The sequence below is a fragment of the Talpa europaea genome (genome assembly GCF_964194135.1).
Source record: "Talpa europaea genome assembly, chromosome: 4".
Lineage (NCBI taxonomy): Eukaryota > Metazoa > Chordata > Mammalia > Eulipotyphla > Talpidae > Talpa > Talpa europaea.
Window position 1 is genome coordinate 139,380,155 of NC_140070.1, and position 22,444 is coordinate 139,402,598.

The 22,444-nt window shown below is 49.3% G+C and overlaps 1 protein-coding gene across 1 annotated transcript in view; it reads left to right on the top strand.

Annotated features, from left to right (window-relative positions):
• The window catches only part of HUNK (hormonally up-regulated Neu-associated kinase), a gene marked incomplete at its 5' end in the record, with an annotated part of 94,177 nt that extends 79,886 nt beyond the window's left edge, over nucleotides 1-14,291 (top strand). Inside the window, 4 exons of the mRNA XM_084231080.1 lie at nucleotides 3,980-4,063; nucleotides 6,820-6,867; nucleotides 10,986-11,166; nucleotides 13,540-14,291. Coding sequence (XP_084087206.1) covers nucleotides 3,980-4,063; nucleotides 6,820-6,867; nucleotides 10,986-11,166; nucleotides 13,540-14,186 — 960 coding nt within the window. The 3' untranslated portion in view covers nucleotides 14,187-14,291. The remainder of the gene's footprint in view (nucleotides 1-3,979; nucleotides 4,064-6,819; nucleotides 6,868-10,985; nucleotides 11,167-13,539) is intronic.
• Between the last annotated feature and the right edge of the window lie 8,153 nt (nucleotides 14,292-22,444).

The window sequence follows — 22,444 nt, forward strand, 5'->3', positions numbered from 1 at the left end:
AGTGAAACCACCCTGTATCTGTCCTTCACTTTCTGACTTACCTCACTCAGCATCGTCACCTTAAGATCCATCCATTTTGTCCCAAAAGTCACTGGTTTTAATTTTTAATAGTTGAGTAGTATTCCATTGAGGATATCTTCCACAATTTCTTTATCTGGTTACCTGTCACTGGGTGTTTAGGTGGCAGCCATGGCTTGTGTCCGTGAGCAATGCTGCTACGAACACGGGCGTGCAGAAATCATTCCAGATCAGTGTTTTCATGTCCTTTGGGTAAATACCTAGCACTGCTATTACTGGATCCATTTTTATTTTTTTAAGGACTCTCCATGCTGTTTCCATGGAGGCTGCACCAGATCACATTCTACCAACGGGGGCTGAGGGCCCCTTTTTCGCCACATCCTTGCCAACACTTGTGGTTTCCGGGCTTTTTGACATAAGGCCACTTTCCCCTAGGTGATGCCTCATTGTAATTTTGGTTCTAATAACTGTTATTGGGCATTGTGATATTTTGTTGCCTGTAGGCACACAAAACTTTTATGAGAAGTTTCTATTTAGGTCTTTTGCCCATTTCTTTTTGGTTGGGTGGTTTGTTTGATTTTTTTTGTTGAGCTGTGTAAGTTCTTTCTACATTTTGGAAATTAATCCCTTGTGGTATGCAAATACCTTCTCCTGGTCTGCAGGTTGCCTTTCTTTGACAGGATAGGCAAAATTGCTGAACACTGAACTAGACTCTCTAAGAAAAAAAGGGAGAAAATGCAAATAAAAAGAATAGGAAATGAAAGAGGCAAAATTATAACAGATGCCACAGAAATGCAAAGAAAGGATCTTAAGAAACGACTATGAATGTCTTTATGCAAATAAATTGAACCCTCTAGAAGAAATGATATCTAGCTTTGACTGAATCATCTTTCTCCAAATGGACAATAGCTTCAAAAGAATTCTGCAAAGAAAACTGGCTCCAGGCGGCGTGGATTCTGCCCTTGTATTCTCCTCCTCAGAGTAGCTGGTGTTAAACACATCCACCAGGACGTAGGCAGGGGAATCCGAGTTGTTGGGCACCCGTCTGAAGCGTGATTTCCTACCCATCTGATCATGTGGATTATGGGTGGGGAAGAAGAATGTGAAGATGAACTTCTGGAGTCTTCCAGCGCTTTTTAAAGTCATGAACTCATCAGCCCAATACATCACAAAAGTCCACTAAACAATAGAAACCTTTTGTGAAATTTCTGTATTAGAGCTAAAGGTGAACCCTCCCTCTGCCCCCGCTCCCTTATAGTTGGGGAAAAAGGCGGAAATGACCCAGATTAATGCTTGGCAGCCAAGATGGCCAGAGTGTCCGTGTCTCTTGTCAGCAAACAGGTTCAGGAGAGGTCAGGAGAACTTGCTGAGTGGACGACGCGGCTCAGCGGGAAGTCTGTTAACAGTTGGGCGAAAGTGCAGCTGTTTCTGAGCTGATTCAGCACAGGCTATTTGCTAGATTTTGCTTCGATAGGAAATTATCCACCAAACAACATTTTTTGGTCAAATGCTAAAGAAAAGAGGTTCACAAGAAGAATTAACTCCATAGTAAAAGGCTTTTAAACGTAAGAGCAATGTCTTATGGGGGAAAATGTGCCCCACGTAAGCAGCAACAGGACGCATGCTGATGAGGACAAAGGCAACTTTGGGACTAGATTTTACAGACGATGCCATGGACACAGGAGAGCTGCTGCAGGGGGAACGTTGCGCCTGGGAAGAAAAAAAAATTTTGTGATTTTTTTTTTTCTTTTATTTTTGCTTAGAACTGGGGTGTAGGCCAGAGGTGTTGGGGGTGGTGGTGAGAGGATTCACCAGAGACAGTGGGGACCAGAAAAGGTGGATCTACTAAATATACTCTGGGGGAGCAGCTAGCAAGAGAGGAGAGGTCTGCTGCGCCATGTGAGACAGCTCCCTGGCCAGGGATCGAACTCAGGCCATAGTTGTGATAGCTTGATAGAGCTGAGACTTAACCCCTGGGCCACCAGGGAGGCCCAACACATACTTTATTATTGATACCATTTTATGTGATAAGGAGTGATTACGAAAATCTCTTATTCTCTTGAAGCTGTTTCTCACTTCTCTTTTACAAGGATACCATCAGCCCCACTCCCTTTCTTACCCTTTTGTTATTTCACTACACGTCTTATAACGACTTGGTGTATTGGCACAGTGGTATGTGCTTGCAGTGCTGGGTGCCTGCTTACAACTGCTTCCCTGATAAAGGCTGAGGACCACACCATTTAGGGACACGGGCAAGAGGATGATGCTTAAGAATTTAAATAGTTCTCAAGTCAAAGGAAGAGAAGAGGATCCACTCAGGGATTTTTCTTTTTCAGATGATGAATGTTGTTCAAAAGCTAGTTTTTAAAAAGTGTTGTCGTGAAACCGCCGATAAAGTTCGTGCTTTCCCGTGGTTCAAGATGACATGCTGCTTTGCTGAGTAAGCCAGGGAGTCAGACATTCTTCTCGGGACAGAGCATGTTCTTTGGATGCTGAGCGATAAGATGGAGGGAGGTTCGGCTTTTTGAGGAATAGTTTCTTTCTTGCCGGTGTGAACTTTGCTTACCCGCACTTTTCCTGAGCAATCACACACCTCATTCCTAAGAGAGAGACACTTGTCTAAAACTCTTGTGTCTTGATATATCGGGATGTCTTGCCATCTGCTGGTTTCTGCTATTTAATTTTGTCCAGCATCACAGTATCAAGTGGCAGTTTCGCAGAGCGGAACATGGCTTTGTCTACTGAGAATATTCCCTGGAAATTCAGCTGATGTAGTTCCAACTGGGGAAGGTTCTTTTTTGATTGTGTTTACTTTGCACTTAACCCTGAAATCCTAGGACCGACCTGGCCTGAGGACCAGCATTTAGCTAAGTGGCTGCTTTTAGAGGGTAATCCCTGTAGACAGCCACTCTTCTGCTCAGTGCTTTACATACATGGCTAACCTCATTGTACAGAGTGCCTTGTCCTAGTTGCTAATGTCATCAGCCAATTACTGACAATCCAGTTTTGATTTTGAAATTAAAACTAGTGAACTAGAAAGTAAAATACTTGATTACAGTTATCACCTCTCCCTTCGCTCTTAGTACTTGCTTCCGCTTTCTAAAACAAGAAGTATGGATGTTAAGTTGGAGAGCCATAAGGGTTTCATGGGTTGATAAATTAATTAATCGGTCATTTAGTTTCTCCTGTCATCAGATAGGATCACCTCCAGCTCATCTTAGCTATATTTGTCTATTTTCTTCTTTAAGCTGCATTATGAATTGCTGTGACTTTTATAGGGGGTTGGGGGTGGGTGGGAACAAGGGCTGTTTTTAATATTTTTTAATTAATTTATTCATTTATACAAGAACTGTGGTACAGGCCAGATGTGCGGGAGGGTGAGAGAATTCACCAGAGCCAGAGTGGGGAACAGAACAGGCAGACTGATGAAATACACTGCTGAGGGGAGAGTAGGCGTGACCGGAGAGGTCTGTCGCACCATGTGGGACCCTCACCAGCCAGCCAGGGTCAAACTGGTGCTGCAGAGGCTGCAGACAGCTTCACAGCGCTGCGCTCAACCACCTGCGCCACCAGGGAAGGCCCTCAAGTGCTGTTTTTAGATAAGCAAACAAACAAGCAAGGTTCATATCCCACTAGTAGTTCAATAAAATAAACTATCTTCCCAGCTCTCATATTTGGTTTCTGCTTATGCATCTTGAAGTAGACTTCATTAGAGAGGTGAAGGAGCCAGCATCCAGACACAACAGCAACCTGCAGGGTGACCTGGCCTTTTCCTGGTACAGCCAGTAACAGAAGTAGGATGCCTGCCTGGGCTTGGAGCTGTTCTTGCAGGCAGTTTATTGGCTTGCCCGCCACTTTTGGCACTTTCTCTGCCAAGCTCTGGTTTAAAAATTAATGACCATTTAATGGACACTTTATTTCCCTGTGAACTGAGCCAGGCTTTTTTCCTCTTCTCTGGTAGAAATCTGACATCCAGGACAGCATCTGCTACAAGACCCAGCTCTACCAGATAGAAAAGTGCAGGCCCTCCAAGGAGTCCTATGAGGTGAGTGATCCCCAAGCCAGGATCTCTTAGGCAGAGTAGATTTTCATTTTAGGGGGAGACTGGAAAGGAAAGCAGTAATTGTGGGACATAGACAAACATTGACCTGCTTAACTGAGCCCTGGAGGATAGTTTATGGCAGATCCCCGGGGCCCAGTCTCTAGACTGTGGTTCCCTGCTATGGGGACAGTAGAGTCACCTGGGGACACTTAAACATCTGGATGCCCAGGGTGGACCTCAGACCATTGCCAAGGACTCTCATGGGGCAGGCTGGGAGCACAGTATTTTCTAAAGCTGCCTGGATACTCCCTCTGAGTAATCAAGGTTAGAAACAACTATCAGGTCCCTAATAGGTAAACACAACACACAGCAGGTCCTTGAATAACCCTTTTTTGCTCAGTGTTGCTTATTATAATGTTAATGAGAAGGAAAAAAATTCAAGTCCTGGCCAGAGCCACTCTCTGGGAGGCTGGCACATTCTCCCCATGTCTTTGTGGGTCTTCTCTGGAGCTGGTTTTCTCCCACATCCCAAAGATGTGCACGTGGGGTTCCTTGGTGGGTCTGTGGTCCCAGTCGGAGAGTGGGTGGGATGTGTATCAGGAGAAGGAAGTAAGATGAGGTGCAGGGGGCCAGGAGTGGAGGCCTGGGGGCGGGGATGTAAACAGAAACTGACTGGTTTCTTTGCTTCAAAAGAGGAATTGATTAGAAGATTACACAGGCTCATAGAATTGACTCCTTACGTGTCCCCACCTACCTGGCACACAGTAGGTGCTCAGTAAATATTTGCCAAATGAACAACTGAGAGAATCAAGTGGACCTTGACTTGGGTGTCTGAAAATTGGTAGAACTGCGACAGCCACTAGAGAAGCTAGAAGGTTCCAGGCAAGCAAGGGGACCCCTGCAGCACAGTCCAGTACAATCACTGGCTGTGAGTGGGGGGAACCTCAGCTGGAGTCCAGGGGATCTGAATTCACTGTTAGGGCCTCCTGCCTCCTTGTTTGCACTTGACTTAAGGGCCTCAAGCAATAATCTAATCCATGATTAGAGGCACCAAGTGCCTGCATTTATGTTCCCCAAGTGGCCTCTGAGCTGCTCTGCTAACATCTGTGTCCCTGGGGACCCTCTGCCCGACCCCCACCCTGGTGTGTTGGAAAGTGTCACAACTGTGATGGGAATCACCTTTCATCCAGGTGATTTCCCTCGACGCATAGTTCACTGGGCCCCGAGACACCCGGTGCGTGTTTTAAACATTTGTTAAAATACTTAATGGTGAGGGCTTAAACGGGAACACTAATGGGAAAACAGCCTTTCAATTCTCTATGATCCATTTGTTTTCTCCAAACGGCAGTGAGATTTCTGCTAATTAAATGACAGGCTGTGATGAGCTCCGCCAGCTCCTCTCCACTGCAACCTACAAAATGCAATGGAGCCACTTAGAAAAGGCTTGAAAGGTAAAAAAAAGAGCCCAGATTTGCTCAGTGGAGACCACGCAGAGCCTCTGTGGGCTCCTTCCCTCTTGGGGTTACAGTGCTGGGTTTTACTTTACTGTTCTTTCTACCGCTTCTTCCCGTGAGAGGCAGAGATGATGTCTGCAAAAGTGGGACCCGTGTTTCACCCAAGAACACCCCAGGCACACTCCTGAGGGACTCCTGTTCCTTTAGGAGGCCCTGGAGGGTTCGAGGTGGAGCAGTCATCGTTGTTAAATGGCTGATTCAAGTCATCTGGAGCCAGAATCCATTTTTGTTAAGAGTCTTTACAAATGTTAATTTATAGAAATCGTAAAATAGAACTAGGAGGTTTTTTCTGTACTGTCCAAGTAATATTGCAGTTTGGAGGAGAAGCTGCCCAGTATCCAAGTGACTGTGTGCTCAGCTGGCACAGGACAGTGCCTCCAGCTGAGCGGCTCACACAGCAGAAACCATCGTCTTGCAGTTCTGGCCCCTGAAGTTCAAGATTAAGGTGTCAGGGGCATGCAGGGAGAATCTGCTTCATACTTAGCTACTGGGGGGTGCTAGCAATCTTTGGCATTCTGGGTTGTAGGAGCCTGGCTCCATCACCGACTGCACCCGTAGGTGATATTCTCCCTGTGGATGAGTCTCTGTCCAATTTCCCCCCTGATGTAAGGTTACCCGTCACATCGCATCAGGGTCTGCCCTGTGGCCTCCCGTGTCAACCTGATTACCTCTGAAAAGACCTTGTCTTCAGATGGAGTCATCACCTGAAGTCCTGGGGTTGAGGGTGCCGACAAATGACTTGGGGGAAAATACAGTTCAGCCCACCATGGGCAAACATTAAAATGTTTGCCTTGCATCTTAAAATCTGTACAACTTCTAAAAATAAGGTTTGGAATCAGGTTAATCTATACTGCTAGAAGTCAGACTGGGAGAGGCCGTGATGGGGAGGGGAGGCTGGGAGGGGCTTCCAGGTGCTGGTCATGTTCTGTTTCTTAATCTGGGTGCTGGTTCCATGAGTGTTTTTGTAGTTTGAGCAAACGCATCGAGTTGCTTGCTCATCATCAGCACAGTCCTCCGTTAGGTGTCTTAGACTTTCACAAAAAGTTTACCTAGAGCGTCTACTCCATGCATGGCTGGGGACATCTGCCTGCTGCCACGACCATTTAGTAGTTGGGTTTCTTGTCTGTAAGCACTAAGATGAAGAATTCTCAGCTGGAGCCGGAGGGGGAGTGGTAGGCAGTAGTGTTTAGAGGATAAAGAGCAGATACAGTGTCATGAATTGTTGAAAAATGCTCTTTTTCACAGGCTTCCCTGGACACTTGGACAAGAGACCTTGAATTCCATGCTGTGCAGGTAAGAACTTTGGGGTTATGCTGGACCCCCAAATCAGTCAGAATTTTTTTGAGAAACAACCAAGTTGTGTGTGTGTGTGTGTGTGTGGTGCTTGGAGATTCAGGGAAGAGTCGATGTTTTGCCTCAAAGCAGAGTTCCCTCGTCTTTTTCTCTCAAGGCCTTGAACTGATTGGGTGAGACCCACCCACCACATTGTGGAGGGTAATATGCTTTACTCTAAGTCTGCTGATATAAATGATAAGCACCTTTAAAAAAATTCTTTTAGCAGCAACTGTGTTTGACTAAAAAGTGGGCACCCTGGCCCAGGCAGGCTGACACAGGAAAGTAGCTATCACATTTCATCCTGAGGTAATACATCTCTGCCCAGGCCTCTGGACTCAGTACAAGTCCATCCTCATTCTGAATTAAAACATGCTGAATGCAGTTGTGAGTTGGCCTGCGGAATCCCCTCAGAGCAGAGCAATCCCTCCTTTCTTCGTGCTGCTGGCAGTTTATTGTCTCACTGTAATCTCACAATTGGCTCTCCACGTATGCTTCTACCTGTATGAGATGGGGTTTGCAGCAGTGGCCCTATTTTCTCATTTTCTCAACTCACTCATGATTTTCCTTCAGCAAGATCTGATCTCTGTGGCTTTCCCTGGTGTGATGGCAGCAAGGAATGAAAATCATCTAGCAGACAGCACCTCGGCCCTTGGGTGTTCACGCTCCACACCTAGTTCTGATGCTGCAGACAGCTAGGGGAGGCCACAGCACCATCAAGGGCACACCAGGCTCGGGAGAAGCCTGCCCTGACCTGAACCTGAAAGTGTCTCACAGGAAACAGCTTCATTTGGCCTCAGAAACACCCCCACCCCCCCAACCCCTGCTGCCCAACTTACTGTCTCTGGTCAATTCTTGCTGCTGCCAGGCTGAAGAGCAGGTGCAGTCACATCTGTCCTGCTTAAGCTGGTGCATTTGCCTCTCAGACAATGAAGCAAGTGAGACGTGAGGTTCATTTTGACACTGGCAGAGATGGGAAGGGCCCACTCTTCTGGTTACAGATGGGGAGACACGTCCCTAAGGGCAGTGACTTGCAGGAAGGTGATCCTCCTACACTCATGGGAGCAAAACCAGAAGGAAGGGGGTGGGTGTGATTGTTTGGAACGCAGGCACCTGGAACCACAGGGAAGAGTCTGAGCTGGACCAGTCCCCCGAGCTCAGACCTCTGGGCTGAGGACAGGCTTCCTCCTCCCACTGGTTGTGGTGCCTACAGATACCTCCTTCCAGAAGACTGGCAGATCATCACCCCATCCTTCACCTGCTCCCCCCACCTTCCTCTTCTCCATCAAACAATGTAAGACATTGAAAGTCTGGAGTAGATAGGCCTTCGTGGAGCCACATTTTTAAAGTTTCCACTTGTGTAAATGGCGGTGCTCATGTGCACTGGGTGGGAAGTGGCTCAAACAAGTGCCTGCAACATCCCTTGGGACTGGATCAGGGCCTCATGGAGCCCCCTCTCTAATCTACTGAGGCCAGGGGATGTGAGACTATGTGTGAGGATTTAAGGAGGGCCCTCCAACCTGCAGCTTCGGTTCCATCGCCTGCCACCAGGCATGGGGATCCAAACCTGTAGGAAGCCAAGGAGGCTGCTCATTGCCAGGAGGGGCGCCCGGGGGTGGGTGCAGGCACTTTGGAGGGGAGCATAATTAGGCCCTCTGAAGATCTTTTTATGTTACGTAAGGCAATGTACCATCCTGTTCCCGAGCAAACTTCCCTTGGAGAAAATAGACCACACCATGATTAGATGCCATTGGGTGATCGTTTGAATGTGGTGACCTGTGTTTGGAGGGCGATGACATGACTGGTGAGAACAAACACAGGCGGGTGGTCCTTCCATGTGGGCTGTCCCCCTGCAGGGAGACGGTGGTGGTGAATTTTTGCATCCCACTAGAACCCAGTACTATGAAATCACCTATTCTTTTAGACTGGGGGAGGGCATTCTGGGGGTTGCAGGAGGCGCCAGGGTGCAGGATCCAGGCATGGAGTTGGATCGTGGCCTTCACAGGGCTTACTGGAATTTTCAGCCCCTCCATCCACTTCCTCTTCTGACCCCACAGTGGGCTTTCTGCTAAATAGCCCTTTGCCAAATATGCCTTTGTCAGCTATACGAGAAGGTTCTAGACCACCCTTGGTCTTTCTTTTTACAGAAAACTCTTGTGCCTGCTACACCCCTTGGTGTTAAAAGTCCCATTAAAGGGTGGTGTTGGGTGGGGAGTGGTCCTGGCCCTCAGAAATTACCTGTTTTGATCCTTCAACTTTTGCGAGCCCAGGGGAGTCTGATGGAGCTGAGGTGGCCCAGAAAGCCCCTGTCCACCATCTAAATGTGGAGATCTCAGTGCAGCCCGGAAGGAGCATTTGCTCATTGCTTTAAAAAGAACCAAACCCTAAAAAGGCAGGAGCAGCAATCTTCTCTTCTCTTCCAAATATGTGTTACACAGTGTATTACAAAAGTGTGTTTGATTTCCTTTTTCCTGCTTAAGGTGTTAACAGGTTGAACCAGTGACTTCTCTCATAAAAATAGAGATAGAACTGAGCAAAAGGAGGAATTTTTTCAGGACAAGCCCATCATGTCCTTTGATGCTAGGGGACAGGGGGTGTGAAAGCCAACTGCTTTGCAGACACAGGGAGAAGGAAGCCATGGAGAGTTGTGATTGACCTTGACCTTGGCGATGTGGCACACTTGGCCCCCTGTCCCCTCCAAAGCATCTAGACACTGACCAGGACAAAAACACAGTCCCTGCCCCCAGCTTCCCAAGGGCAGTGTGGAGTCAAGCTTAAGAGCACCAACTATCAGGCCGTGAAAACCTGTTTTCAATTATTTTACCATGCCAGGATTTGCCTATTCGTGGGCTGTGCTCTTAGTACAGCACCTGGCACCCCCAGTCGTCAATAACGGCTGGGGTGACTCGACAGATACTGGGGTGGGAGTCTGCAGGAACTTCACCTGTTCCCGCTTTCCATGTCACCGCTCCAAAGGGCACAAGCCTCCTGGGTCTGCCAGGTTCAGACCCCGCCATGAGCTCTCATACCCCCCCAGCCCCACGTGGCCCTGGAGGCTTAGTGTCCCCCACTCCACATTTCTTCCCTCCTGTTCGTCCCCACTCAAAACCTGGACACAAGGCAGCCCAGTCTGAGAAGGCTTTGAAAAATCTCATTAAGAAGGGCTACCCAAGTGCCAGAGATGTTTCCTCCCGGAAGCTTTTCAACAACATCCATGAAAAATAGATGAGCTCTCTTGAATTGCAAATACTCTTAAAGCAGAAGGCAAAATGTGAAAATTGGTCTCTTTTTCCATCATTCATGGTGAGGTCAGGGATTGAGTTGCCTGTTTAACAGTAAACATCAAACGCAGACTTGAGCCAGAAAAGAACTTAATCTCAGTGGCATCACCCTTCCCAGAAGCTCGAACTCAATTAAATTTAATTCAGTTGGTTTTCCACTGGCTTTAAAAAAAAAAAATTCAATATTTATTAAGCTTTCTCCGAGTGCCTGGATCCATGCCAGAGGCCGTGGGATTAAAGATACATAAAATAGTCAAATTCACTCCCATCAGAGAGATTGCGATCAAGTTCAGTAAAGACAAGATTTACAGCAAAAGTGGCTCAAGGGTGCCAGTGTTAAATTTCCAAGTCTTCGTGTGCCCCAAGGATGGAAAAAGAGCCAGAACCTTACCTGGAAGGGCTCAGGGCACCCCGATTTGCGGTCCGCTTCCTTGACCTGACCGAACACACAAAAACTGGTGGGAGCGGCTGGGTTTCTGGGTGCTGCTGCAAAGCCTGTGCTGTGGGCAGAAGCCCTGAACCCCGCTGGGAGGTGTCCGGCTGTCCTCCACTGCTTAGCCTCGGTTCCTTCAGCCAGTTCCGGGATAACTGACATCCCAGGCATGACCTGGTCCCAGCTGGAGCACAGCTTGCTGCCCAGGGAGAGGCAGGTGAGGCCCCTGCAGCATCTTGGGGAGGCAGCCCCGAGCACAGGGGCATGAATAACTGGGGCGTCTCAACTTGGTGCCTCTTCAAAGAGGAATCGGATCATGGGCTCTGGTGTGTGTCTGAGCGTGTGTGTTTCCTTTTGATTTGAAGGACAAAAAACCCAAAGAACAAGAAAAAAGAGGGGATTTTCTTCATCGGCCATTTTCCAAGAAGTTGGACAAGAACCTGCCGACCCACAGACAGCCCCCGGGCTCCCTCATCACGCAGACACAGAACACCAAAGCCCTGCTGAAGGACCGGAAGGCCCCCAAGTCCGGCTTCCCGGACAAAGGTGGGTCAGCTCGAGTACCCTCTAGGCCGTTGTGTTAAGCTGTGTTCCCCTCATGAGTAATGGGACCGACACCCTCTTGTGCCCTGGAAAGGCAACGTCAGTGCACCCAAGGCCACCCAGAACAATCCAGGTCCGGTGTGAGTGATGTCAGCTGCACTGCAGACAGCACCATCAGCAGGTGCAGAGCTGGGGTGCATGCTGTTGTGGGGCAGATAGGCGCACATGGTGTTGTGGGAGCATCGGCGTGTAAAGTGCTGCGGGGTAAGATGTGGGAGCAGCTGTCTTACCAGGGGGCATGGTATCGCAGGAACAGAAATTAGGTGTAAGTTACCACAAGAGTAGATATTGGGGTGCAGAGAACAGAATGAGGAACAGGAGCTCAGTAGTGTGAGGCAGAGGAGAGGGAGCAGAAGCAGTGATGGGGTTCGGTGTGGTGAGAACCTTCCCCAGGACTGTGAGCCTGTGTGTGTTGGGGGCGGTGCTCAAACCCCAGCTCTAGGGTTTGTTGTAGTTTGAGTTTCCTTACCTTCTGAGATTTTGACCAACTGCTTTTGCTTTTGCAATGAAACTGGACCTGGTGTACCAGCTGTTGGGCGGGTTAAGTGAGGCGCAGAGTGGGTGTCTCTGCCTCCCTTAGAATCAGCAGATCTGCTAAGTGGTGAATGTCTATCTCCCTCCTTGGGATGAGCATTGAGGGATGCAGAAGGGACACACCCAGATGTGTGTCCACAACCAGACACACACACACAACCAGACACACACACACAGGCAGATACTCACATATACACACCCAGGCACACACCCACACACCCAGGCACACACCCACACCCAGAGCTTAGGAGTCCAGATTTCCGACCGGGCAGACTGGTGCTAGAACTTTCTGCCCCAACCATCGGATTCTGCTGCTTCCCGATGAGGATGGATGAGGAGGAGCAGGAAGATGCTCACAGGGTGGGCCGAGGCCAGCTTCTTTCTGCTGGGGCAACGTGGTGCTCGGGTCAGTTCCTGGGGGGCTGAGTCTGAGGTGAGATTAGCAGGGCATGTGGGAGGCCCCTCTCTGGTCCCTCTGGGAGGCGCCAGGGCAGGACCGGACCAAGGGCAAGGTGGGTGCACAGATGGGGGAGATGCTTGGGCTCCAGCTGGAGTAGCCCCGAGGAAACCTTACCCGTTCCTGCCCGTGAATCTCAGGCATCTGTGGCAGCTGGAGATCTGCTTCAGATCTCTGTGTAAGTGTGTCCTGGGTGTCTTGTTTACATAAGGCAGAGAGGGTCTGCGCGCCCTTGGTGCTCCCACACTCACTCTCGGGCGTCACAGCTTGCTCTGCTGTGGGGCCGCGACGGGGTGGAAGAGAAAGGAGGTGAAGGCAGAGCTCGCTGGATGTGAACTTGGCTTTATTTCCCTCCACTCCAGATATGTGTATGGAGGTCCCCTTCCTTTTCTGGCACAGTTTGCAAACCTCGATTCCCATCTGTGCCGATTTGAGATAGAAGCAGTGAGGACTGGCTTGTGGCCTGAAATGTGGGTGCCGCACCCCATTCAGATGTCATGAGGGAGCCCAGGAAGGAAGAGTCTGCTCCTGCTTCATCGCGGTGAACCTTGAGCAGGTGACGAATGAGCCGCCACCCAAGGACAGATTCTGCAGGAGTCCACTCGCGCAAGGCGCCTGCGGTGGCCAGGGGCTGGGAGCAGGGCCCCAGGGGAGCTGTGGTTTAAGGGGGACAGTTTCAGCTTTGCTGGATGAAGAGAGTTCTACATCCCAGTGTGAATGCGCTCAGCCCCACTCAGCGGTGCCTTTATTGATTTATTTTTTGGGGTGCCTTTAAAAGTGGCTAAGAGAGTACATTTCACATTATATGTTGGTTTTTTTTTTTTGTTTGTTTTTTTACCACAATTACAATTACAAAAATAAAGTCACAGGAAAAACACTTCTTCCAGCCTCAATATCTGAGCACCCGATTCCAGGGTCCTCAGCAACTTGAGCTTCCCATGAACTTTGCTTAATGTGCTTCTGGCATCTTTGCGACTGTTCCATTGAGAGCAGGTGCTTCTTTTATTCAAAACGCCCTTGGCAGGGTCCTGAATTTTAAGCCTCAAAAGGGGAGCAGATGTGACTGGTGCCAGGAGGCGAATCGGAGCCCAGGAGGCTGCGGCCACCAGTCTGATGGCCCCTACATTCCACAAAGCCTCTCTGGGCCCTGTCGGGGGTCACGTGCCGACCAAACCTCTCCGAGTAGCCGAGACTCCCGGTGCTGCTTCCTCCTGCCCTCGGCTGGGCGACAGGCTATCCCAGCCAGGCTGGCCAGCGGCAGCACGGGCCCCCGGGCCTGGTTGGTGCGGCTTCCTCACTATTTCCTTTCCTCTCTTGGTGTACAGATTCCTTCGGCTGCCGCAATATTTTCCGCAAAACCTCAGATTCCAATTGTGTGGCTTCTTCTTCCATGGAGTTCATCCCCGTCCCACCCCCTAGAACCCCCAGGATTTCCAAGAAGCCAGAGTCCCCCCCGCAGGGGCCTGGAAACACGGGCATCCCCCCCAGGGAAGACCCCTTGATGCTGGAGATGGTGCGCTCCTTCGAGTCTGTGGATCGTGACGACCAGGTGGAACTGCTCTCCCCGACCCATCACTATAGGATTCTAAGCTCCCCCGGGGGTCTGGCTCGAGGACACCCCAGTGAGCGAACACTCTCCCCAGTCCTGCTGCCTGGAAGCCCGTCAGCTCTCCACTCCACTCTGGTCTCCTTTTCTCACGAAGATAAGAACAGCTCCCCCAAAGAGGAAGGTGTCTGTGCCCCACCTCCGGCTCCCAGCAATGGCCCCACGCAGCCCCTGGGGAGCCCGAATTGCGTCAAGAGCCGGGGCAGGTTCCCCATGATGGGCATTGGACAGATGTTGAGGAAGCGGCATCAGAGCCTGCAGGCAACCACAGACCGGCCCCTGGAAGCCAGCATGCCCCCTCTGCAGCCCGTGGCCCCTGTGAGCCTCTCCTTTGATATGGCTGATGGTGTCAAAGGCCAGTGTTAACCTGGACCAGCGGCAGGATGGGGGTGTCTCTGAGGGACGCCATGGGACAGAGCTCCAGCCTGGAGGGTATGAAGACTCCACGGAGGCAGCTTTCCTGGCCTCCCCAGCTCCTGCCGTGCTGTGTCCCAACTGTGGAACTGCTGGCACCCACAGACCCCAGGCCTGCCTAGCCCCCTTTCACTTAGGGACCCACAGAGAGGCCGCTCAGAGGCTTGGCCCTGGTGTGGCCAGTTCCAGTCATCATGTCCTCCTTCCTCCCACCCACTCACTGGCCTTCGCCCACCTCCCCTGCTGGGTTCAGGGTGAGGAGCGGCAGGCCCGGGGTCCCCAGACTGCAGCTGTTAGGACACCTTTCTTCACTCTGTGCTGCGTGTGCCTCTCGGTGGATTGTTGTCCTGACAGCCAGCCACACGGGACTGGGGCAGCAGCTCAGAAGGTCACCCAGGCCTGCTCTCCCCTCCTTCATAGCAGTGACTCCCCACAGGGGTGCTGGACCCCAGGAACCTCCGAGGAAGCCAGGCAAGTGCCCCAGTATCCATCAGTGCCCCACTCTGAGCAGAACCCTGCTGGGCAGAGACAACCGACTAGTGGGGACCCCGAGTGAAGGAAAAGCTCAAAGGGGACACCCACCCCCCAAGCAAGAGTTTGCCAGACTTTCTTTCCTTTTTGTGGCTGGAACCTGCTAATGGTCCACTTACCTTCTCCAAAGATGATTTTTCTTTACGTAATGTCCTTAGATCGAAGCAACATCATTTCAAAAAACCTGGATGGAGACATAAGGAGGAATTACACCGAACATTCCATGAAAGGATGCGCGTGGAGGGCACTTGGGCTCCCCCCAGGATGATGTTCTGGGTGGCCTACAGGAGGGGTGTGATCAAGGCCCTCCCTGCATTCTCCCATCCCATCAGCCCAGCCCTGATCCTTCCAGAAGGTTTAAAACATAGTTCCAGTGGATTGTTTCCAAAGAGAGAAAGTGGTGCAGGTCAGATATGGATGGCAAGGAGGAGCCGTTTCCTCTGTGCAATATGGTTTTCAAGCTGCCAAGAAAATGAGTATTGCTTAGAGCTCAGCTAGTTTGTGGGCACCATGTAGAGCAGGCATGCCCAGCAGGGTCATGTGCCATAAGAGCAGGGTCTTTTTGGAGGACGGCACCCTTCCCCACACAGGTTTTGAGTCCATGTTCTGTCTTCACACCTTTTGCCAAGGATTGAACCAAAGATGCGTCTCCGGTGCTGTATCTGTGCCGTCCCTGTGTGTGCCGGTGTGTGGACCCTTTGTGGTCTGACCGTGTCCAGCTGGGCCTGCCTGGGGTGCTCTCCACATGGGGTCGGGGCCTGGCGCATGGCAGGGACCCCTTGGTCATGAGCAGAATTGGAAAAAGAACTAGCACAGCAATGGCCTGGAGTTTTCAACTGGTGACTAAGCCAGGGGTGACCAGCAGCCACTATGGGGGCCACCTGAAGTCCAGTCTACTAAGCCCACTGACTGTGAGCCTGTGGCAGAGAGCAGTGATGCTTCATCATCTTTTCCCGTTGGCCAGTGGTGGCCTTCTGCGTGTCTCCAACTGAGCAAGTAGAGCAGATATTTGACTGACCCTGGACCCCACTGTCCTGCCCAGTCCTGGCTGACCTTGACAAGACAGAGCTGCTATTTCCCCATTGAGGGGATCACCCCAATTCCCGGGCTTGTTAGGTGGGGGACAGGCTCCTGCCTGTTGGTGTTACTCGTTGGCATGACTCCAGACCGGGTTCTAGAACCTTCCATCAAACATAGAGCTATCTAAGCAGAGGAGAGAAAAGAAGTATCAAGAAGATTCTGCATTTGGCTTGAAACGTTTGGTTCTCACTGGGTGGTGGAGAAACCTTTCTGAGATTGTTTCCAGCTGCAAGTGGGCAACCTACAGGCTGGCAGGCTGTTACCTGTGCCTTGTGATTTCTAGTTCCTTTGTCTCTTTCATGTATTTTACTTTCCGTGTCGCTGTGAGCTCGTGGGGAACACGTTTCCCGTTCCCGAATGCTTCGAGAACAAGCTGCAGGCTTGTCTACAGTTAGCTGATCACATGGCCACGGGCCCCCGAACTGTGAACTCAGGTTTATTCTGAACCCAGTGAGAGGTGAGGGACGTGAGGGAGGGAGCAAACTGTATTTTTGTGAGTGTGAGCACCGACAAATCTATGAAATCGAATGAAAAAAGAAATGTTAAATTGTTTATTATTTTATTATATTTATATGGAAAACTTGACTCTCCCTTTGGTAAGTACAAAGCCTGTTTATTGTCTACTTGACCGTGACTGTTTCTCGTTAGTCTGCACCTGTGAACTCAGTCAGCCTGTATTTACTGACATAAATGACTGACCCACCATCACGTGACGTCCGGGGGGGAAGTCGGCTTCAATGGTTTGTTTTGGTCATAGGTAAGGACTGTGTTTATGTCACCATTACTAAATATATGTACTTTTATAATGACTGTGAAATACACGCTTCCCTCACTTGATGGCTTCGTTGTTTTGCTGATACATCTTAAACCATCGAGTCCATTGCAAATAGTTGTACCATCTTCTACATAAAATTCTTAGCCCAACAACTGACTGGATGCAAGTGGGAATTGGGTTGTGGGGCATTTGGGGCATTTTCTGCTCGAGTGTCCTTGCTTCATTTCACTTGTAACATGTAGGTCTACAAAAGTCCATCTGGCTTGGCATATGGCGAATGGCCATTCAAGATGAGTCAGCATTTTTCTTTTGGGGCATAGGAGAGGGATCAGGATCTCCCAAGGAGATTCTGAAAGTCGCCTGGGAAGAATGACAACTGTGAATATTCCTTCTAGTGTTTGTCTTGTTTAAGCCTCCGTGAAGGAAGGGCAAGTGGGGCGATGAGGTGGGATGGAGAGGGGGTGTAGATTGCTTGCTTGGGTTGTTCGGTCTGTTTTCATCCATCGCTGCCACAGAGTGCCCTTCAGGTGTGATGTCTTGCTCCAACCCCATGTCCCCCGTATGGTGTGGCTGGGAGGGTGGCCTGGCTGGAAGGGGAGAGCTTACCATTCCTACCACAGGAAGCTCTGCTCAAGTTTGATGACAGGGGAGCAGGATGAGTATCTAGCTTTGAGGATGATGTTTCCTTTTAGAAATCAGAGCTTCTGAGAACAAAAAGAGACCTGAGATTATCTGGCTCAACTGCAACCTTTTGAAAAAGAGTAAGCCGGGGCCCTGAATGGTTTAAGGACACGTCCCCATTGTCACATTCCCATTGTCCCCGAGTGAGTTGGCAGTTCAGGCTCAGGGCTTCTCCCTCAAAAACAGTCAGCGAGTGTGACCCCAGGAACATAGGAAGTCAACAGCAGATCAAGCCTTATCACAATATGTATCTGTGAAGCCCCGATGTGGATCAGGTCTTTATCTCATTCTCAGCCTTGTGCAGCTTGACATTCTGAGCACACAGTGTACACACCCTTGATTCTTGAAGTCAGAGAAAGACTCTTAACAGATCTGCCAAGAAAGCAGCAACCCTGGGGTAGCCGGGGTCTCTTCTTTAACTATCAAAAGGCTTTTGGGTTTCACTAGATTAAACCAATAAAACATTTCTATATAGCCCGGTCATAAAGGGAGACAAATCCAGAAAGATCGCAAGACTGATATTTTGGATGAGGTCTGGAAACCCCTTGGTTATTGCCTTTGTTTCTTTGGGGGTGCTCTCTGTGCCGCTAGGTACAGTCAGAATAACGCAGAACAGCACTGGGAACTGGTTCAATTTAATGTCATCACTTTTCAATGAAAGGAGTGTATTTCCTGAGTAGTAAATGAGTGTATTATTTGTGGCAGCTTATTTGTCAAGGGAGCTTTTCAGACATCTGGTTCCAAAGACAAATGGGGTGTGTATTTGTACTTCTTTTCTGGGATCTGTCCTCAGGACATACAGTGATCTTTGAGATCTGATGTCTGGGGCACCGCGGGCCTGGGGGCCTTGCAGCGCCGCCATCCCCTCCCACCCGTGCGTCCACAGTTACTTGGGCATGCAGAGGAGGAGGCGTTTGGAGGAACTACCTCCAGGAGCACTGAGTGCAGCATGATGTGGCGCAAGCTCAGGAACTGACTGGAGCTGAGCGAGATGAAAATGACAACAACACGTTGCACAGGACAATGGCAGCACATTCATGCAGGAAGCGGCATCATTTACAGGTGGAATCAAACAAAAGGCTCTTATATGGCCTGAGCTAGTTACACCATGGATTCTCTTCTCAGAAGATGGCCCAGAAGCTATTCAGAAAGGAATGTCTTTGGCTGACATTAGAAATCCTCAGGAATAACACAAATATTGTTCCTGTTCTTGCTACTAGCTCAAAGGGGCAGGATATGGGCTTGTATCAGGATCCAGGCTTCTCGTCCTCGGGCGGTGAATCACAGCAGGTCTGAGGCAGGAGTGCCTCCCCACCCAACTTCCATCTGCGAGCATCTCATCTCGGGCCATCACTGTGTTAAACTGATTAGACTTCCTGATGATAGCAAATTAAACCCAGAGTCTCTGACTTGCCCAATCAAGGCTTACTTCTTACACATTTTTTTTACTTGCAGTAACATGACATGGTAACATTAAATAAGTCTCAGGTGTGCATCATTGAGAATCAACACGAGTAGGTACTACATTAAGCTCACTGCTAAACATCTAATTCTGTCCTCCATACCATTATCTCTTGTCCCAATTTACCTTCCTACCCTCTACCCTTTTGGCAACCACCACTGACCCCATAGTCCAAAAGTTTATTTTTGTTTTATTCATCTATTTGTTTCCTCTAAGTCCATCCATGTAATGCAAATGTCAGGGTTTCATCTTTTTATAGCTGTATAGTATTCCCCTGTGTTTAGAAATCACATCTATTTATCCATTAGTCTATTGCTGGGCCCTGTGGTTGTTTGCAATTTTTGGCTATTGTGAATAATGCTGAAATAAACATGGGGGTGCATATATCTCTTTGAATTAGTATCTTTGTATTTTTTGGGTAAATGTCTGAAAGTGGGATAACTACACTGAATGGAATTTCTATATGGAATCTCCGTACTGCTTTCCACAATGGCTGCACTAGTTTGCATTCCCACCAATTGTGTATAAGGGTTCCCTTCTCTCCATATCCTTTCCAACACTTGGTTCTTGCCTTTTGGATAAAGCCATTCTCACAGGTGATTCCTCACACAAATATTTAGGCAGCTCAGCTGATTCCAGAGCAGCTGTCTTCTATGTGGCGACTCGGGGATTCAAGATGCTTCCAATATGCATCTCCATCCACTCAAATGAAGCCATACTGGCTGCAACTATTCATATGGACCTGCCTTGGAACAAAAGACTGAGAAATGTGGGGGAGCATATGGAGATTTAGGGTGCAGTAAATATCTCTACCTCAAGAAGTTCCAGGAGCCGTGCTTCTCATACTCAGGCAGCAAATTCATGGCTGTTCTGAAGTGAAAGTGCCTGCCCATGCCCCTTCCAACTGTGTGCATCTCTTAAAGGTCCCCTAAAAGTGAGCTGGCCTTTCCCGTTGTTGGACAAATTACAGTACATCTCAGTGTGCATGGATTATTTTTGTTTTAAGAAAAGGGAGAAGCATTGTTAGTGATTAGTACTTCATTTAAGGGGGGCATTATAGGCTGGACAATGTCCATTTGCAGATTGACATATTGAAACGAACCCCCAATATCTCCTTCTGTGACTGTATTTGGAGATGGGACCCCTAAGAGTAGAGTGAGTTAGAATAAGCACCATGAAGTTGGGTCCTAACCCCGTCTCCATGGTGTCGCTCTAAGAAGAGGACATGTGAACACAGACACCAGACAGGAATGGCCATGTGAGGACCCAGGGGGAGGTGGCCCCTCCGACTAAGGGGAGAGACCCCAGGAGAGACTAAACCTACCGCCATCTTGCCCTTGGACTTCAGCCTCAGACTGTGAGAAAATAAATTGTTTAAGATGACCTGTCTGTGGGCCTTTGGACATAAATCCTCATAGACGAACATGGAAGGAGAGCGGGCGAATAGAAACATTTATGCATTCTACAGATCTTACACATTTTGTCCCATATGCTGAATTCCATTTATCCTTTTCTGACAACTAAATTACTCCCAGAACGTTCTCTCTTTCGTTTTATGTTTGGCATGAAATCCCACCTTTTCTAAATGTCCCCTGTGTATTAGACTTGGTGCCAGCTCTTTTCAAGTCTGTTACTTCCTTTAATCTGGATATCCACAAACTTTTTTTGTAGACAGTAAATATTTTATCCTTAGCCAGCTCCCATGCTGTCTGTTGCATACTTTGTGTTTTCAGTTCATTTATTTTTTTTCCACAATCCTTTAAAAAACCACTACTAGCGGGTGGGCAGATCTTTACCTGGTGGGTACATGACAGCAGGTCCCAGAGTCCCGGCCAGCCGCTGCCGTCGTGCCTGCAAGGGTCTGGGAGTGCCCTGTGCCTGCTTCACTGGTGTGGTAGGTCACTTGTCCAGTTCACAGAGCCAGGACTTCTGCCCTCACCCCCACAGGTGTTCATTTTGGGAACTCACCACCTGAATAAAGGAGAAGGAACACCTTTTGCCATTTCTGGGCTTGTCTGGACGCAGAAACTGTTGATAATAGGACAGTCACGTGTCATGGAGCCACAGCAGCCTATTCTGAGAAATGCATTGCTGGCAATTCATTGTGTGAACGTCAGGGCGTAATTACACAAACCCAGATGCTCGGCCCCTACACACCTAGGCTGGCGGTGTAGCCCGTCAGGAACGCCATCCTCCAGCTCACCCATCGTTGACCGAGTGTCCTTCATGACACCCGACTGTAACGAGCTGGTTAGGGTTCGTCTGGGGCAAGGGTTTACCCCAGGGGATTTCAAGGTGGAGAAGAGACCTGGGTCTTTCTCTGTCCTTCCTGTGTTGCTCTTGGTAGGTTTCTGGGGTCGGTTCCCAGTCCCAGGTGAGGCCAGCCTGTTGGGGAGCCCGCCACCGCCATCCAGTCCGCGCTTGGCCTCACCCCTTTCTCGTGTGTGTCAACGTGGCCCTGCATCCCATTCACTTGCCATTCGAGTTGTTTCTCTTTGTGAATGGCTTCTCAGTGAGCTCATGCTTGCTTGTGAACAGAGAGCTTACGCAGAATCCTGGGGAGCAAATCTAAACCCAGAGCAGACAGGCAGCGGAACACAGCCTCGTGGCGTCCTCGCCGTCATTCAGGCTGAATGACGCACTGTCCCCGCAGGCAGGACGAGCGTCCCCTCTGCTGAAAGACGAATTGTGCCATCTGAGTCAGAGCGCTCAGAAGAGCCCATTCAGAGCCCTCCGCCCACGCCATTTCAATTACAGGAGCCTTTCGCTGTCAGAGCTTGCGGGGGACCTTGAGGGTCAGCCAGCCCCGGCTCAGCACCCCAGGAGTTTGGGGCAGCTTGCAAAGAGCACACTAACAAAGAGGATGCTCAGGATAAGCACGTAGCAGCTACTTGGAGCAGTTTTTATCACTCACTGCTAATTTTAAAAAAGAACAAACTTTTTTTTTTAACTCAACACATGTTATGTATTTAAATACGAAATCAGGGTAAATCTTATGACTCCAAGCCTCATCAGCCACTCTGCTTTGGGACATTTCAGGGAATAATTGTAAGAAGCAGGGGTCAGGGTTAACCCCTTCAGATGCGGATTTGAGGACAATATGGGAAAATGATGCAGTGAAGAACTAGCAACAGTGTGATGTGTTGATACAACACCAATGCTGCCAGTGGCCACGTCTGCCTCCAGCGTCCGTTCTCATTCCACTAACCCCAATGAAGAGCCTGGAATGACAGCAGGGTCTGGGAATGCTTAGGGTGTCATGATGTCTGGGGTCTACTCACTCTTTGCAAATTTGGAGCCACAGAAAGGGTGGACATAGTGATGACTATAATAGAAAGAATAAGCTGACATGTGAGAAGCGTTTGAAGGGTATGTGTAGTTATTCTCTCTCTCTACCATCCCAAACATGACTCTCACCTTCCTCCGAGTCCTCCTAGGTATGTATTTTGTAGCACCAAGTATACTGTGTGATAATCGTTAACACATTGCTGTGTCTTTCAGAGCTCTGGGATGCTGTTTTACTCATCTTTGTGTCTATATCCACATATCTAAACACATGCATGCATAGACGGATGGATGGATGGTGGATGGATGGATGGATGGATGGAAAGCTACATGAGTGGGTCTATATATGGGTGGGTACACATGGATGGGTGGGTGCATGGGTAGATGGCGATGGTG